This window comes from Corvus hawaiiensis, chromosome 3, assembly GCF_020740725.1.
Source record: "Corvus hawaiiensis isolate bCorHaw1 chromosome 3, bCorHaw1.pri.cur, whole genome shotgun sequence".
NCBI classification, from domain to species: Eukaryota; Metazoa; Chordata; class Aves; order Passeriformes; family Corvidae; genus Corvus; species Corvus hawaiiensis.
The window spans coordinates 84,241,381-84,260,551 of record NC_063215.1 but is presented as its reverse complement, the minus strand read 5'-3'; the positions used below and the strand labels follow the sequence as shown (position 1 = coordinate 84,260,551).

Here is a 19,171-nt window from a genome sequence, read left to right as displayed (position 1 = left end):
TCATGCTCGTGCAGGGGTGCTGGAAGTGCCCTCACTGGGTGTCTGCTCTGCTCCTGCTAATATTAGCCTCCAGAAGGGCCGGTGTGAAGGTGCTTTCCAGAACGTGCCCTCAGCAGATTGTCAGGGAATGTTTCTGCATACCTTTTCTTGCCATGTGGTTTCCCCTATGACTGCCCTATAGGCACAGGTACTGTTCAGCTGCATTCCAGCCCTTCCCTTCCCTGCACTCCTGCTGCACTGTCAGGGCACAGGCAGCCCAGAGGGGAGGCAGGCAGGCTCCTAAGCTGCTCCAGTTGCTTCTCCATAGCAGCTATGTTGTCTTCTCATATAAAGCAACTAAACCATACAGATAAGATGAGCCAACCTTGTGGTTGCCATAAGGCTTCCAAGTAAGGGAGCCAGGGAAGGAGGGACATGGGGAGAGAGAAGACATTTTTCTTCCCTTTGTGAGTGTATCTTGTTAGAAGTTAGCCTAGCCAAGTGCAGAGTCTCTAAATTATTTAAAATCTGGATCATTATTGGTTTTAACTGGAGGGTTTGTTTTTTTTTCTCCTGTAAATCACAGTCTACTTATTGAGCATGTTTTCTTAACAAGTGGTATTGCTGATTTTGAGGAATCTGGCTTTAGCTCTGACGTAGAGTTGCTGAGCCTAATTAGCTCCCTGGATTAATGGAGTTCCTGTTTTTCAGCTAGAATTTATTAGGAGCTGGCACTGTAATGAGACAGACCACTAGGATCCTTTCCTTTTTGATTATCTTTGAGCTTTGTTTGGATGTTTTTAATGGCTGCTTGTGAATGGTGTTTGATTCTGTGCTGAGATTTGAAGTACAGAGGGGAGAGGGATAATTTTTTCCACTTTCAGTATAGTCTTCTCTCTGAAGTAATCACTGGCCCTCAGCAGAGTTCTGCTCCTAACCACCTCCTCTCTCCCACCCCAAAACCTGCACTTGCTGTGACTTTAAGCTACATCTGGATCTCTGAGCTGTCATTAGAGTAACACACTGAGCTGTAAGTAAGGGTGTATGTCTTCAGTTTCGTATTGCCAAAGTGCAAATTACCCCTGAACCAAACTACATAAAACACAGAGCTGGGGCAAAGACTGAGCTGGGGCAAAGGCATCATCTTTCTCTTGATGGTTGAATTATTTAAATGAAGCTTGTGTGACTTTTGCTCCACTGCTGGCACAAGGCAGAAATGAGAAGAAGGAGGAGACATCTTTCACTGTGCATCTTCAGGTGGTGCCCAGCTTAAAGCACTCTTTAATATGTAAAGGCAAATGTGGAGTTGTGTGATAGCAATGGCTTTTTTGGGAGAGTTCTACTGTCAGATCAGTCAGCAAGACCTCAAAAAAGCAGGAAACTTTTATGTTATTTATGAATAACAGGGCACTCCTTGTCTGTTTTGTGGACTGTTTAAGTTTCATCCATTTTGGAGCAACTTTTATACAAAAGTTAGAGCTCTTGAATAAGCCCCTTTTATGGTGAGAGGGATAGTTGCTTGACACTTGGGAGAAGAGGCCGAACCCCATCTTGCTACAATCTCCTTTCAGGAGGTTGTAGAGAGCAGCCTCCTTTTCTCCAGACTGAACAACCCCACCTACCTCAGCCACTCCTCATGAGATTTGTTCTCCAGACCCTTCCCCAGCTCCATTGCCCTTCTCTGGACATGCCCCAGCACCTCAATGTCTTTCTTGCAGTGAGGGGCCCAAAACTGAACTAATTTGAGGTGCAGCCTTACCAATGGGACTCTGTCCTTCTGTCATTGATTTTATTTTCTGCCTTTGGTGAAAAGAAACAAAAGATGCTATTTTGTGCATCTGCCACATGCTCCTGTGTTGTCACAGGCACAAGGATTGTTCAGCAATATGAAATTTTCTCTTAAAAGAAAACAATTGTAGGGGGAATCCCCCTATATTACATATGCGTTTTGTAATAGCACAATTTAAGTGTAAGTCCCATAGTTGGCTGCAGCAACACCTTTCTCCTGCTCTTGACCTTTTGACTGCTGTAGTGTCACATCCTTTCCAGATGTGGAATTTTCCCAGTACATGATCCTAAGCACAGTGTCCCCTCAGTGTAGTCCTTTCAGCTGGCTCCCCCTTTGCCTCTGCAGTGAGCACAGTGTTCTGGGTTGTGCTAGTGCACCTCATACAAGATAACTAAGTGCAGTGGCAGTGGAAATTTCCACTATGCTTCATCTTCCCTGTAAGGCTAGCCAGCTTCCACCTGGAGCAAGTTCATTGTCTCCCCAATGCCTCTTTTTACCAGGTGAAGAATTCCCCAGGTTAAAGGGCCGACACGTTACCCATCTTTCTTCAACTGCCTCATTTTGTTCTGCTAACAAAGCCAGGCTTACATGGCTGAACCATCGAGGGCTTTATCTCCCCACCTGGCCTCATTTTGCCTGTGCCTACACACATTGCTCCCATTTCCTCTCCCTCTATCAAAATTATTAACAGAAAGGAAAGACATAACTAAGCAAACTGTACTGGTTCATAGTGAACTCAGCTGTTACACACCTGTAACATCTGCTGTTGGGCTTGTGCTTTTTGACCTATAAACTGTCCTTTGTAGAGATTATTTCCATGCAGTAAGAGCCAAAACCAAATATAGTCTTTATGTGGTTCCTTTGTTATGTAAACATTTATTACTGTGAATAAAGCAGTGCATCAGCTCAAAGGAGCAGAGTTAAGACTTCATGATCAGAAATGACTGCCATAGTTACTGAGATTTTTCCTTTGACATTCCTCTATAAATAATTAGATTACAAGACACCTGAGGGCATACATCATCTGATGCTGTAACAGTAACACCTTGAGGGAGTTGACAACTTTCTCCTTTTGGCCAAGTGCCTAGGAAGACATTAAAGTATATGATTAATAGAGAGCACAAACACGCAGTCTTGCACTTCCTAAAGCTTAGCTGTACTATTGTATTGTCTCCCTTGTGGAATGTTATTATTCCTATTTCTGATGGTGCTGCTGTTGTCATTGAATAGCCAAAATCCACGTAGCAGTGGGGTGAGAGGAAAGGGAAGACAAAGAAAATATTTGTTGTTAAGGTGTGGGGTGGGGGGGAAAAAAACAAAGCATAGAATACAATTGGGTAAATAATCCACAGAAAAATCGTTATTCCAACACTTCAGTTGGATCTTCCTCTCCAGTATTGCCTCCTTTTTGTGAAACAATTCTGTGTTTGTGTTTCCCAGACACAGAATGAAATGCTGGGCAACGAAAATTCCTGTGAATTTCCTGAGCACAATATTTATTCTTATTGCTTCATTTTCTATTCATGAATTCTATTTTGCAGCCCCAAACAAAAGCAATTACCATTTCCCTCTTTTATGTGTAGCTCACTTTGAACACATTGCTCACACAGATTTTCTTAAAGCTGGAGGACCTGGCAGAGGAAGATCCAGGAAGGCACTGACCATTCTCTGCCCCCTCACCCTGGCCTGCCCCTCACCTGGCAGCATGATACAGCAGCCATGCCAAATAATGGCCACGTTTTGGGATTCCTCTGCTGGGTCTCAGTGAGCAGCTGGGGGGAACTTGAGTGGGGAGAGGGGCCTTGGAGGACAGGCAGTGAGAGTGGAGGATGTTTGTGGGAGGAAGAGGGGGAAGAAAGAGGAGTTTAATACTGGAAGAGTGTCTAGCAGTGATGGCAAAGGAGAATGGCAAAGTCTGGTGTAGCTGCTTTGACCACTGCAGGATGAAACTGAGCTCTGCCAGGCTGTCTTGGGGAGGAACTGGGGATGAGTGTCGTGGTATGGGAATTAGAACAAGCACAAAGGTTAGATGAGGAAAGCCTAGGATAGACACTGATAAAAGAGTGCAGGATTGTCTGATGAGAGAAGAGCATGTCAAAAAGGACATGAACACATGAGATCACAACTTTCCTACAGCACAGGAAAGGAGTGCATTACTCCTGAGTCTTAGTGTTTTTCTATAGGTAGCAAATGCTAGCAAAACCCCGTGGTAAATTGTAAGTCATGTTCTCCTTCTCTACTGCTTGTCCAAACAAAAGATGGCAGCCAGTTGCTGCTGCCAGCTAGTTCAGCAACTGAGGCTATTTGATACACCAGAATGTTCCAGGCTTGCTGATGTCTCATTGAAGTGTAACCACAAATCTACATGAAATTACATAAAATACATATAATAAGAGCATTTGGATCATGAAATCAATTGCTACAGGGTCACGAAATCTCAGAATTAATGGGCTATATATTGTGTTGTCTTTTAAGTGTTCTCCCTCCATCCCCAAATATCATCTTTTTTCAAGGCAGATAAAGGACCTGCTTTAGACATGAATCAGGACTGTACAGTGATGCAGTCATTGTCAATAAACATATGGAGGATGGGATGGAAGACTGTGGAAGAGAAGGGAGGTATTCTGAAAGGACCTGGTACCACCTTCTGACTAGTTCTGCCAATGTTTTCTTCAAATTTTTAGATAGGCTACTAGTTGTACATTCCTGGTTTTTTGGGTATCCAGATTGAGAACCAGCTGCCCCATTTTCTGTTCAAGGTAAGTCAAAGTTAGCTGTGCTTTGGATATGAAGACTATGTAATGATCAATACTCTGAAAGATCTGTGCGTCATACCGAACACCAATACTTAATGAAGTCTTCAATGTTTCAGGTATTATCAGAGGAACATATGCCTCACCTCAGAGGCATTCATCAGGCTGCATTGATGAGCTCCACAGGGAAAAGGAAAAATGATAGAGAGCCTTTGAAGAAATCAGTCATTTGGGATTCAGAACAGAGTTTGTATAGTCCTGACAGTAAATAAGGCATAAGTCCATACATTGCAAGGCAAGGATTAAATGAAAGATTAAGTAACTTATGGTTCAGTGAGCACTGTTTATCCTGTGCAGGGTTTGAGGCAGGGCTCTAGTGCAAAAGTAGTACCCAGTCATGAAATTAAAGACTTTGACTAAGTGTACACAGGCAACTGGGATTTATGCAGTGTCCAAGGAAATGTATCATGATATTTTGTGCTTCATTCTTCAATATAAGATTGTGTGTTGTTTGAAGTTGAGTATAATTAATCATTCATGAGGAAGGGAAATACAGATAGGTATAAGAGGAGCATGAGGATGTACATCTTTCCTTCTTACTGAGCAAGTGAAAGGACTAATTTACACTGATCCCAGTTTGCATGGTGGTCTCAGAAGAGGAGAACACTTCTCATTGCAGCACTGCCATATCTCCCTTTTGGGGAGGTTCAGTACCTGCTAGGGTGCCTATTGAGAGATTCAGAAAAACAGCAGGGAAACAGGTAAGTCCTTCAGCAGCTATTGTAATGTTAGAGGGTGGAAACAACAGAGGAGGAAAGGGAGTACAGTGAAGAAGAGAGACGTCCTCTCCATACGGAGGGCTGGTAATCTGTGGAAGGAACTGAAGCTTTCTGCCTGGCAGTCTGCACCTCTGTACTGTACCTGCTGACATGCTTCGTAGAGATATCCATGTTTAGTTTCCTGCATGCAGGGCTCCTTCCTCTGGACTTTTCCAGAGCTACAGCTTTGCATACTTTATTTTTGGTTTTTACCTGTGTGGATAATATTTATTAGCTTTTTTCTGTAGCCATGATTGTCTAAGAAGCTAGGCAAGAAAAAGTTTACAAGTAAGGGTAATGTATTTTATTAGACCAAGTGATGTAGTTAGGAAAAAATGAGGTGACTTTTAAGTACTGAAAAGACTGCAGAATTGACTTACTGATATACAGGCTTTGGAGTCTGAAGTGTGGTATCCTGACCCCACCTTCATTTTCTTGTGTGTTTTATATCCCCATAATCATGATGGTTTAGGGTAAATTTCCTAAACTATAGAAACATTAGTGGATGGGATAGAAATACATTTTAAATGAAGACAGGTTTATAAAATGGTGCTGCTCTGGCCTATAATTTTTATTGCTTTCGGAGCAGAATAGAAATAGACCATGAGCATTCCTGAAGTTCTCTTATTTGCCATGAAGACATTGATGCATTTCACTCTGCTGCTATGAGAAATATGGGACCTTCAGCTAGCCAGCCTCTGTTTAACATGATGAGCAACATACACCCAGGAGCAGCAGACCTTCTGTGACTTTCTTCAAAATTTCCTATCTTAGTTTAATTTGCAGAGCCAGAAGATGAACAAAGGTCTTGCTTCTCAAAGCCCTTCCAGTGCAGAAGTGCAGACCTCCTCTTTGTAAAACTTCTGCTTTCACAGGAGATTTTGCATTTTCAAATAACAGCTCATGAATGACCTAATGAAATAATTCGTAGCCTTCCATTTTTTCAGGCAGAAATACCAGAAATGCCAGCACTCAGAAGAACAAAGCATCTACTTTGTGTTTCATACTGTCTGTCAAGCAAATTTCAGTGAGACATCTAAAATGTTTTACCAATATTTTAATTGAAGAGGATAGAGTGAGTTAAAAATTACGCCACACTTTTAAATGTCTTACATTCTCTTTTATTTTCTTTCTTTCTTTCCTTCAGAACTTAGTAGGTGCTGTTGTGAGAGGTCAGTGAACCTTGAACAGCTGAACTTGTCTTACGACAATGTCCAGAATTGACAAGAATCTGTGTTTAGTAACTTTCTTCCTCTTCATGTTATTTTTCAGAGTACAGTAGTGACATGAGGCTAGTTATTTTCTCTGGGTACAAGGTGAAGTTGAGCGTCAAGATATAGACTGTGCTGAATGAACAAACTCTGAAATTAGAAATCAGTGCTAGCTGGACTTTTTACTGCTAGGTTCATGCTTTAATCCTTAACAAATCTGCCCTTTAGTTCCTGTCCATGTCAGAGGATCATTTGAATTATAAATAGGTATTTCCTCAGTATCGTTATTCTTCTTGCAAGTGGGTATTTCAGTACAAGGCAGATGGCACAGATTATTTTACATTCCTAATGCATATATCTCTAGGAAAGCCACACCTCAGTGTTGATGCTGGCTGCGTGGGTTATGCATTCTCAGGAGACCAACATTTTTAGAATGTTTTTTTTGTGCTTTCTCCTGTTGTCTCATGTTTTGCTATGGTAGAAGCACTGGGAAATGAAAGGCTTGTTATTGATTTCTGTGCAGATGTTTAATAATTTCCATGTTACTCTGCATTGGAGTGGCAGTAACTGATGTACAAAATTTGACATCTTAATTATTCCGTGATGGAAAGGAGGGACACTAACCTGAGACACAGCAGCCTATTAACTCTGGATCTGTAGATTCAAAGCAGCCTTAGGTCACAAGTGAAATGAGTGAGGCTGTCTCAGTAAAGTCTTTATGGATGTTTGCTCTCAAAGACACTAGACTGTCTTCAATGTGTCTGAAGCAGATGGAAGCAGAAATCCTGAAACAAAAAAAAGGTTTTACTTTCAGTATTTCTAGTCAAGCTGAAACTGCAGTACTAGAAGTACGAGAAGTCTCAGGAGATGAGAACTCTCCAGAGCTATTGCATCAAAATATGCAGCAAAATGTTGTTGTTTATTCAATCAAAAAGAGAGGTCCAAGAGTGTTGCTCATCAATCCCATCCAGCAGGCATAGCTTCAGTTCCCAGCAGTTGTAGCTTTATGCAGAGTTCCTGTGAGCTGGAAATTTCAAGTGAATGAACAAGGAAACACATGCACCATGGGTCATTTACAGATATTTAACAGTGAGCCCCAAAAATCTGATCTGCAGCCAATGAAGCTATCACCATCATTACAACAGGGGAAGCAATTCCTTTAGTGATAGATAAATATCAGGCTGCTGCTCTCTTTGTTTCCAGCTGTATGTAATCATCATCCACAACCTTTAGCACAGGGGAGACTCTCTTCAAGAGAATGCCATTTCCCAGCTAACCATCCAGCTGACCCGTACACCTTGGAACTAAAGGTCACTTTAAAAATAATATATTGTGCATTTCTGACTACAGGATTAGATGACCACCTCAAAAATACTATATATGCATCATTATTCTGTTAAAATTCATATTCTCAGTCCAGTCACAGACAGCCCCACAATAAGGCATCTGCATTTCAAAAGCTATCTGGTGCTGAACAAAACAGTAAATGGCTAGAACAGAAAATTTGATTTCTGCCTTAGTGAAAGAAAAGATCTAATATGAAAGAACAATTGTGTGAAGTTTGAAGGCTTGATTGGTTTGTATTTTACCAGCATCTTCCAAAATTGACTTCAGTGATTTAACTGTTATTAATATCAAGTTACCCAATGCCCTAGAAGGCAACAAAAAAATTGTGCTCTCTAATCTAATCCAGTACCCTCTTGTCCTCCAGAGCTGGGCCAGGGTTTGTCTGCACACTGTGCACTTCAAAAGAGCAGCAGTTTGGTGTTTGCTGCTGTGGCTCCTTAACAGTCTCCACTGCTGGTCTGCACCTCACTGTTGGCAATGGTAACAATGGAGAAGGACTGAGACCAAAAGGAGACAAAAAAGGGGAACTGGAAAGAGAAAAGAAGTTTGAATTGTAGTCCAGGGTCTTTCAGCATGCTCAGCTGCACAACATAGTGCAAACCTGAGGAAGGAAACTAATTAGGGTTCCATTAAAAAGAGGAGAAAATATCTTGCCAAGAGCCAAGTTACATCATGATGGCCAAAGTGAAGCCTTGCTGGCTAATGTAGCCTTAATTCATTTTATTTTGCAGAGACAGCAAGCTGACCATGCTGCTCCGAGAGTCCTTGGGGAATATGAACTGCCGCACCACGATGATCGCTCACATTTCAGCGGCTGCGGGGAACTACGCTGAGACACTCTCCACCATCCAGATTGCCTCAAGGGTCCTCAGGATGAAGAAAAAGAAAACTAAGGTAAGACAGTGTGTAACTCCCTTCTTATAATGATGCAGGAGGGAGGAAGAAGGATCATGAAGGATTCTTAACTGGGTAGAGCAGCATGTAACAAAATCAGTAATCAATTCCAAAGTGTATGGGTTGTTTGTACCCAGTCCTAGGCAAGTGTCAGAGAGCAGTATCAGAGGGGTAAATGCTTCAGCTTCAGAAACAGAGGAGTGAGTTCAGACACATCTGCTGTAGCAGGTTTGTACGCTGACCTTGTTTAATAATACAGTTGTCAGGGAGCATTTATTTTCCCTTATGCTCCTAGTGCTAATGACATAATAAGGAGTTAAACTGCTGTAGATTTAAAGAAAATTTGGATTAATTAAGAATTAGATTCTCTGTGCTTCTCAGAGAGAGCGGGAGCAACATAAATGCAGAACAATTGTGTCCAATGTCAGCATTGATGACACTTTTATTCCTACTGCTTCTAAATATGGGTGATAGAAGTAGAGTGAAGATGGACTATATCCATTTTCATGTTTTAGAGTTCTGGTTGCTTCTGTGCAATTTATGATGTGAATTGGGCAGAATGAGTGAATTTTATGCATTTAATTTAAATTGGCTGCCTACAGATTGACAAAAGCTTTTTTTGTCAACTGATTGAAGAGACACAAGTGAAAGGTTCAGTCCACATGCCATCAGAGCAGTGTGTCTCCAGAGACCTCTGAGTGCATGTTACACAGTTCCACAGACTGGTACTGTGGGGTCATATGTAATGAGATTTCTTGTTCCTCTTCAAATACACAAACATACACACACACACAATCAGCAAAGCCTTTGCCAAATACCTGATCTCTTTGGCCAGGCTCAGGTAAGGGAAGTATTCTAATTCATATTTTTAGTACTTTTTTTGGGAAATCTTATGATTTGGAGTGGGACTCAGAGCTGAGGCTTTGGGTTCTCCATTGAACGTAGCTGTGTGGCTGCCCTAGGGCTGTGGATGAGCAGCCTCAGAGTTCTGTGCCTTAGTTTAGAGTTCTCCCAGTTCAGATGTGGCCGTGACCTTTTTGTCTATGCAGTTTGTGCAAGGAGCAGCTTGCAATGCTGAAATGTCATAGACTCTCTCTCTCTCATATTGCAGTACACATCAAGCTCTTCTGGAGGAGAGAGCTCTTGTGAGGAGGGCAGGATGCGGAGGCCAACCCAGCTGAGGCCTTTCCATTCTAGAAACACCGTGGACCCAGACTTCCCTATTTTGCATTTGTCAAGTGATCCTGATTATTCATCCAGCAGTGAGCAGTCCTGTGACACGGTGATTTACGTTGGTCCCAATGGCACTGCCCTTTCTGACAAGGAACTAACAGATAACGAGGGTCCCCCTGACTTTGTTCCCATAGTTCCTGCTCTGCAAAAGACCAAAAATGAGGGCAGGTTGGAGGAAGTTAGTGAATCAGGGCCCAGCACGTCTGAAAGAGACTGCCTGAAGTGCAACACCTTTGCAGAGCTCCAAGAGAGGCTGGATTGCATAGATGGCAGTGAAGAGACCGACAAATTTCCCTTTGAAGAGATTCCTGCTCAATTTAGCTCAGACCAGATGTCTAAGTGCGCTGTCTCAAGCCAGCTGGCAGAGCTTAGCCACTTACCAGAGTCAGATAAGGAAGATACAATGCCAGAATGTCAGCATCCTGATAGAGAAGCCAAGGAAAATACAAATACAACACCCAGCAAAACTAGGAGAAATCACTCCCCTGTTCCTTCTGGAGCTCTTACCAATCTTTCAACTCCTTCTTCTCCCAGGAGTGTAACAGGCAGCTCTAGTAAAGAGCTTAACTCTTGTCCGCTAGCACACAGCACCAGCTTGCAGAGCAGCAGAGAAGGGCTCAACACCTGTGGATTTGTGGAAGGCAAACCTCGGCCAATGGGTTCACCCCGGCTTGGCATTGCAAGCCTCTCGAAGACATCTGAGTATAAGCCACCAACTTCTCCTTCCCAGAGGTGCAAGGTCTATACGCAGAAAGGAGTCCTGCCCAGCTCCACTCCCCCACCAGCTCCCCTGAGTAGGGATGCTGCAATGACATCTAGTGAATCATTATTACAGCCAGAAATCCGGACCCCACCTGTAGGCATGAGCCCTCAGATTATTAAGAAGTCCGTGTCATCCAGCAATGGGGATTTTGAAGAGACGGTTCTCAATGAAGATCGGCAACACAGCATTTCTCCAGAATCCAAGAAGGAGATTCTGAGCACCACCATGGTGACTGTTCAGCAGCCACTGGAGCTGAATGGAGAGGACGAGCTGGTGTTCACTCTAGTGGAAGAGCTGACCATTAGTGGTGTCCTTGACAATGGGCGCCCGACCAGTATCATCAGTTTTAACAGTGACTGCTCTGTGCAGGCTTTGGCCTCTGGCTCTAGGCCAGTCAGTATTATCAGCAGTATCTCTGAAGATCTTGAATGTTACTCCAGTTCAGCTCCTGTGTCTGAAGTCAGCATCACACAGTTTCTTCCTCTTCCAAAGTTGAGTCTGGATGACAAACCCCAAGATGATGGCAGCAGGCGCTCATCCATCAGCTCATGGTTGAGTGAAATGAGCACAGGGAGTGACGGGGACCAGTCGTGCCACAGCTTCATAGCCCAGGCATGCTATGGGCATGGGGAAGCTATGGCAGAACCCCCCGTCTCCGAGTTTGCAAGCACCATACAAAGTGCCAGCATGATTTGTGTAAGTGACAAACAGAAGTCAGTGACTGACAACATGCTTATACTGTCGGAAATGGGGGAGGAAGCCTTCGGCAAAGTGCCACCCATCAAAGGCTGTAAAATATCAGCTCTAGGCAAAACTACTGTCACCATCAAAAACACCGCAAGCCTTAGCAGCTGTGAAGGCTACATCCCAATGAAGACAAACATTACCGTGTATCCATGTATTGCTGTTAATTCCTTCAAAGCTCAAGAGACTGATGGTGCTGTACTGGCAGTAACTGCAGACCCAAAAGCTGTTCATCCCCATGATGGGAAAGAATCCATTGCTAAGAAGGTTATCAAATTTGAAGACCCTTGGCTGAAGAGAGAAGAAGATGTTAAAAAGGACATCTCTGGGAGCAGTGATGGGCCAAGGCCTGATACAGTCGCGGTTTCAGCCAAGCCTGAGCACAGCACAAAGCAGTCCCCAGCAGACAGGTTTAGCACCAGCAGTGGGGACACCTCTATCTCCCCAGGATCTGACAGTCTAAAAAGGATTGTGGATGGGTGTGAGGTGGCAGCATCCGGCTCTGCAACTCAAAGCCCTGTTCATTCCAGTGATGGCTTCAAGAATTGTAGCCTCCCTCGAGGGTTCCCAAAGGCAAGCAAGGTGGAGGAGTCTGATAGTCATCCCCATCCTACTTCTACTGACAGCAGCGGAGTCAGTTCTCCTGCTCTCCCCCAGTTTTCTAAGGCTAGTCTTGACAAGAAAATGGCCTCTCCCAAACACTGCATCCTCACTCGTCCCAAAGGGACCCCTCCTCTGCCACCTGTGAGAAAGTCAAGCTTGGATCAGAAGAACAGAGCCAGCCCCCAGCACAGTGCAGCCATCAGCACCACAAGCAGTCCCTCCAGCCAGCCTATGTCCTTCCTGGCCAGCTTCCCTGAGGAGCACAGTGCCAAACAAAAAGGCCCTGGCATTGACAGCAGCATCAACAACAGCAGCAGCAAGCTCTTCAGTGCCAAGCTGGAGCAGCTCGCCAGCAGGACCAACTCCCTAGGGAGGTCCACAGGAAGCCACTATGAGTGTTTGTCACTGGAAAGAGCAGAAAGTCTGGCCTCTGTGAGCTCCAAAATGAGCCCTGGCAGAGACACCACCATGCCTAGGGCTGGAAGGAGCCTCAGCCGCAGTGCCATGTCCTCACCCACCAACTCAGGCCTCTCTCAGTCGGCAGGTGCCTCCCCAAAAGCCAGCCAGTCAAAGATCTCTGCAGTCAGCAAGCTCCTGCTGGCAAGTCCCAAGGCCCGCAGCCTCTCTGCCTCTGCCACCAAAACACTCAGCTTCTCTACCAAGTCTCTGCCTCAGTCCGTAGGGCAGAGCTCCAGTTTGCCCCCAAGTGGGAAGAACATGTCCTGGTCAATGCAGTCCCTCAGCAGAAGCCGGGGCTCCAGCCTTGCTTCCAAATTGCCCCTTCGGGCTGTCAATGGGCGGATTTCAGAGCTGCTCCAAGGGAGCACCAGTGCCAGAGGCGTACAGCTGCGGGGAGGCTCGGAGGCAGATGAGCGCGGGGGCCTTCCTGGAGATGAGAAGCCAGCTGTTCACATGCTGCCTTCACCTTACAGCAAGATCACTCCTCCTCGGAAACCTCACCGCTGCAGCAGCGGCCATGGGAGTGACAACAGCAGTGTCCTGAGCGGGGAGCTGCCCCCCGCCATGGGGAAAACAGCCCTCTTCTACCACAGCGGGGGCAGCAGCGGCTACGAGAGCATGATGAGGGACAGCGAGGCCACGGGGAGCGCCTCCTCAGCACAGGACTCCATGAGCGAGAACAGCAGCTCTGCCAGTGGCAGGTGCCGGAGCCTCAAAACCCCAAAGAAACGATTAAATGCAGGTAAGCTTGTGGTGGTGGGAAAGAGGGATGCAGACCGAAGCAGATTAGTACGCAGTGGGTAGGCTGGCCCTAAGGGTGAGCAAGTTAAACACCAGTTCCCTCTCTTAGCTGAGAAGAAAGGGCATGGTAAGTATCTTAGGCTCTGCCTTTTTTCATTTTGGAACATTCACAAATCCTGGGTGGTTGCATTGCCTTTGCAGTGGAGTCTTCCCCTGACCTCTTTCACTTAGGTTTACTTCAGATGAACAAAAACTGGTTAATGTTGCTAATGGCAGCCACATTCAAGTATTTATTTATACAAATATTATTCTGATTTGATTCCAGAAAGATGCCTTTATGAGGCTAGGAAATGTAACTGTTATTCTTAAGCACTTTGCACACAGACTTCCCTCTTAATATGCACAGGTTTCACCAGCCCAAGACCAGAGTCTTGCTGAATAGCTGTAACTTTTGTGAGCCCATTTTTGCTCCTTGTGTGCTCTGGATGCCCAAAGGTGCAAGATACCCTACATCTGAAACCACTTTTGAGTTTCTTCTTCCCACACAGAAGATGGAACAAAAATGTGCCCATGCCCCTTGAAAGATGTTATCCTGTACCTGAGACTCTTGCCTTTTAACTTTTGAGTTGTGGCTCCTTTTCCCAGAAATTTATTGCTAACAAATAATAGATAATATTAAGAACAATATATAGGAACTACTGCACTGAAGCACTTGCAAATCTGAAATGCTTTTAGTGATCATGGAATGGATCGGGAAGCCTCATCTTTGTTCAGACATAATCCCCAGTAGCTTCACACTACATCAGGACTTTTTAATTAGACAGCAAGAGCCTCCTGGGTCATATCAGGAGTCTGTGCAGTTGCAACTGGTACATCTTTCCACTAGAGCAAGTTTCATAAAGTTGCAGAACAGGGATGGGGACCATTCATGAGCTGGTCACCTCACATTTTTCCTGGGTGCTGTTTTCCCAACCTGTAGTGCAAGTCCTGCCTAACTTACTTCTGAAAAAAATTCATGTTGACATTGGATCTGGTGGCACAGGTATGTGGAGTATCAGTAGCTACTCATTCTACAGTAGCTCTGTCTGTCTTTTCTCATAGTGTTCCTAATTCACCAGCCATTCCACTTGCTGGGATACTCACCTCTGGAATTAATTTCCAGTGAACAGAGTAATGCATAACTCACCCTTTATTTATGCTCTTGACTGTGGTAGCAGAAAGAACATGTGCAGCACAGATGTGAATGGAATAGATACTGCTATTAAAGCAACATCCATAAATGCATAGCTGATTGTACCTGTTTAGAGGATGCATCTGAAAGTGATCGCTCTACATGATGCGAGACCAGACCAAATGTCCAAATAATATTTCTGAAGTTAACTTTGCATCCTCTGAGAAAATCTCTTTTCCTAGCCCTTCAGTTAAATGGTACTATATTGATTTTCCTCTTTCTGAGGAGCTCTGCCTCTAAAAGCCCCTTTCAAATATAAACTTGTTAATAATAACTTGCAAGGAAGAGAAGGATGATTTGCATCTTGTGGTAAAGGAAAATAAAGCTGTCCACAGAGACGGCATTTGTGAGTGTAAACTGACAACTGGATTGTGTCTTGTGGAGAAACTGCCAATCTAATATGGACTTTTTCCACAGGTCATTTAGATGGAAAAATTTATCAAGTTCTGTGAAAATAGGCAGCTGTGCAGATAAGGGACCAAACTAGATACTAGAGAATACCCCCGCCCCCTCCCCCCCGCCTTACTCCCCCAAGGGAGATATTTTGCAAAAATACTCTAATAAACCTTCAGGCAGAGCTTCTGGATTCTTTAGACACCAGAGTTCATCTCCAAACTAAATCACTAGACGACCAGGATTTGTTTACTCTGATGCTCACAAAACTCCTTGTTTCATTTTACTTTTCTCTGCTTTGATAGCACATTGGAGCCTGGACAAGGCTGGAGATATGAGTGACAAAAGCATTGTCTTTGTGGTGCTCTAATTACAGACAAGCTGCAGATGTGTGTGTTGTATTTTATACCAGGGCTGTATTTTGGCTCACAGCTTTGGCTTTTGATAACCCCTGTGCAGGACTAAATATTGTGCCAGTGGTCATGAAAATGGAGTTGTGAAGGAGAGATCTGTTTGAGACTCAGGTTTAAGACTGTTCTTGTACCAGTCTAGAGGACACACTAGGAAAGAAGAAGTCTTGAGCCTACCTGGCAGAACAGTGACACTGTTTTGTCATGCAGTGGAGGTATGCAAAATTAGCAAGTGAGGATGTAAGTACAAACCTTCCTTTGGCAGGGAACATGAGGAGTCCTAGCATTGCTGCTTTTTTACTGCTGTGTAACATTTGACCTGTCTTTTTCCCCAAATACACCTTTTTTTTGGCTGGCCAAGAGATTAACCTCTTTATTCTAATTGCTTGTGTGAGTCAGTTCCTCTCTCCTTTGTCAGCAATGCTGCAATTATCTGCCTGATGCTGGACATGAATCTCTGGAGTGGAGAGTTTTCAGTGAAGGGCCTGTCTGTGTCCTTGGAAATTGCCTGCCCCAGTGGATTCAGCATAGCCTGGCACATTGACCTCCCTTACAGTAATTTACAAAGCTTCTCTCTTAATTCAGCATGTCACCTGATGGGGAGAGATTCTCAGTGTATCATCTCTGATACTTTACTTTTGAGAGTGATCCCCTATATCAGCAAATAATTCCTGTATTGTTTGGAATGACTTGTGTATAAGTGCAACCAGGGGTTTTATGGAAATTTTAAAACTCAAATTTTTACCACCACCCCTATTTCTAGCAGAAAACCACTGCCCAGAAATTAATCAGGCTTCACTTTCATATACCCCAGCTCCTGTTTGCATTTGGTCCTGCAGCAGTGAAATCATAATTCTGTTTTGATGTGTTTGATAATAGTATAATTTTTCACATGTCAGCAGATTTATGATGGCATAAAACCAGGATTATTACTTCAATGCAGGAGAACATGAAGGAGGAGTTAAGATATAAGGGAGAATAGAGCTGTTCACAGATGTATTTTTATTGTATAATGAAAAAATGCAAAGTTTTGCAATCTTTCACCCTCTGTAACATCTTCTTTCTTATAGTGTGTGTTATCTCTTAAAGAACACTTTTTAATGAAAAAGATAGCACACAAAGGTTCTGAGATCTTAAAAGACAGATATTATTTTAATACAAAATGTCAAGAGCATTGGACCTTTCCTGATTTGCGGTCACAGATCCACTGTGCTGTAATGGATATGGCACTATAGATATGCTCATTTCAGGTCAGGCAACCTTGTCCACTTTATTTATGATTATTATTAACAGAAATGCTAGCTGTCAGACACGATCAACATGAATCAGCCCAAGGCCCCTCTAAAAGGAGCTATAAAGAGTCTTTAAGAGAATCACCAGCAGATCTCACAATTACTTTTGAAGTTCTGACACATTGGAGAGACATCATTTTTTCTTGAGATTAAGATCTTGTCTTGCAGTGCTCTTAAGTGCATTATTTGTATGTGTAGGTGCTTCTGCCCTGAATGTCATACATGAAGTATCAGACCTCCACTGACAGCTTTTGAAGGATAAAGCTAGTTCATATTCACTGTTAGCCTTAGGTTAATTTTTGGCCTCTGCCTGGTTACCTGTACAGTTCACAGACAGCGTGGTACAAAGCTGTGTGTGTACAAAATTAGAAGAAAATAATAATAATAATAAAAAAATTCCTTTTGCATTCTGGTACCTATTGAAAAATCATGTATTTGCCTCATGAACCACGTAAGCCTTTCCCCTGAAGCTAACCTATGCATTTAATAAACATTCCCATTTTTCTAACATCTTACATTGGTTCTGTAACATCATGTCAGCATATATTGGCCCAAAGTGACTGTTTGTGGCAGAAACAAAGCTATTTAGCCCTGATCTATGGCTGTACGTTTCAAAGTTTTGTATAGCTGCTCTTTAATCCACCCTGTGGTGTAAGTATTATTCCAGATCCCATTTTACAGATGGAGAAATGAAGGTAGGGACTGTTACTGACTTGCCTAATGCCCCAGCCAAGTGAGAGCCAGAGCTAGGGTTAAATTACAGGTACCCTCGACTCCTAACCTCAACTGACTTTGCCATGCATCCTCCCCTGCCCTCGCTGAGCAATGGAAAACAGAGTTTCATTTGTTATTTTTGTTTTGTGGCAGGCCCTTTTTCCCTCTCTGCCTGAAATCATCTGTACAACTACGTTGTACTTTGATTTCTTTGCTCACTCCATTAGCCTTTCCCTGTAAGAAACAATTGGCATCTCAGCCTTATTTTTGTCTCTGGCTCCAGCCTCCTCTCTCTTGGGTAGGTAGTGCCGTATTGAGCAGGGCACTGAAGTGTTAGGGCATAGTTTGTACAGTTTTAAGTTGCAGCAATTATATATTATTTTTTAACTCCTCAGAAATTCCAAGCGCAATGGCCCAGTGCCGCTCCATGGAAAGGCAATGAAAAGGGTGCTTTTGTAATACATACTCCTGTATGTGTTCAGGAAGTGCATTCTGGTTGAACTTTAGTTTTACCAAAGCTGTATTTGTATCCCGGGGGTGCAACAGATATGAGAGGGAGGCAGGCAGGGCAGCAAATTAGGACTTGCAAGATCTGTGTCATATTCTCTGGTGTGCTGCTGGTTCACTGTATCACCTTGGGCAACTTGTGTAGTTTCTGTGTTCTGTTGTTACCAGCTCATAAAAGTAGATAATGCTGGTACAAAAAAAGAGTAATAGCAGGGTCCTTAGATCAGAAGTGATATCTACCTGCCTTTTGCTCTTCTGGTTTGATTTTTAGCATCTTTTCCTGAGCTTAGTTTGGATGTATGTGGGCATTGCTTTAAAGTTATTCTCAATGCAAAACATGACCAGAGGATTTCAGAGATGCAGCTTTGGTGTTAGCTCTGGGTCTCACTCACTGTGAGCTAATAGCAAAGGAAGAGTCCAGGCTCTAATGAGGTTTACCCAGTAAAGCTGAGTCCTGTTTGCATTTTCATGTTACTTCCATAAATATGTTGTTTCTAGTTTTTTCTGCCCTCTCCTACAGATGTTATTTACAGGTTCCTGTCCCTTACAGTGTTTCAGTACTCTCTGTAAAGAAACCTCCTTCCATGGGAACAGCAGAACAGGACGGGTTCTGAGATCATTCATCATAAACAAGGCATTTTATGGAGATCACACAGATCTTCCTGAAGCTGTTTTCTTTCCTGAGGCTTTTTGAAGCTGAGTCTGGGCTTGGAACTTTGCTGGTGCTGCCAGCAAGGGTGAAACATGGAGGGCAGTGATCTGTGGGCCAAGCAGGCCTGAGGGAGCAGCAAGTGAGCAGCAACCATTAGGTGCCAGTGGGGACCACTGCCTTGCAGTGGGTGTGTACAGGCCCTCTCATGGGAACAGACCTGGGACTGGGGCATGAGAAAAAGATGTGAGACAGAAGGAGGCAGCTCAAAGACATGAGACTTTGGGCATAAATTCCTTCCCAGAAAAGCACTTTCCAGCTGGGTCAGTCAAGGCCACTGATACTTAACATTTTCCTGAATGTTAAGTATCAGTGAACATCAGAAAACAAAAACCGAAGAGATGTTACTGAAAGTCAGGCCAAGTAGAAACAAGACAGGGGGAAAATTAAGGTTTCCAAAGGTTGAATTCCTGAAGTTTAAACCTATGCCCTGAGTTGGAGTTGCATATCTCAGAATTTGGATGATCCTGCTTTTGTCAGTCCAGGACAGGATTTGTGTATGTGTATGGGTGTGTGTGTTTGTGCACGTGCTTTCATCTTCTTTGCATGGGGAACTGTCTGACTATAGATAATTAAAGATT

General features: G+C 43.7%; 1 protein-coding gene across 1 annotated transcript in view; it reads left to right on the top strand.

The window, feature by feature from the left end:
* Positions 1–19,171, top strand: part of KIF26B (kinesin family member 26B) — a 295,183-nt gene that overhangs the window by 259,172 nt on the left and 16,840 nt on the right. Inside the window, exons 11-12 of the mRNA XM_048298554.1 lie at positions 8,629–8,791; positions 9,903–13,335. Coding sequence (XP_048154511.1) covers positions 8,629–8,791; positions 9,903–13,335 — 3,596 coding nt within the window. The remainder of the gene's footprint in view (positions 1–8,628; positions 8,792–9,902; positions 13,336–19,171) is intronic.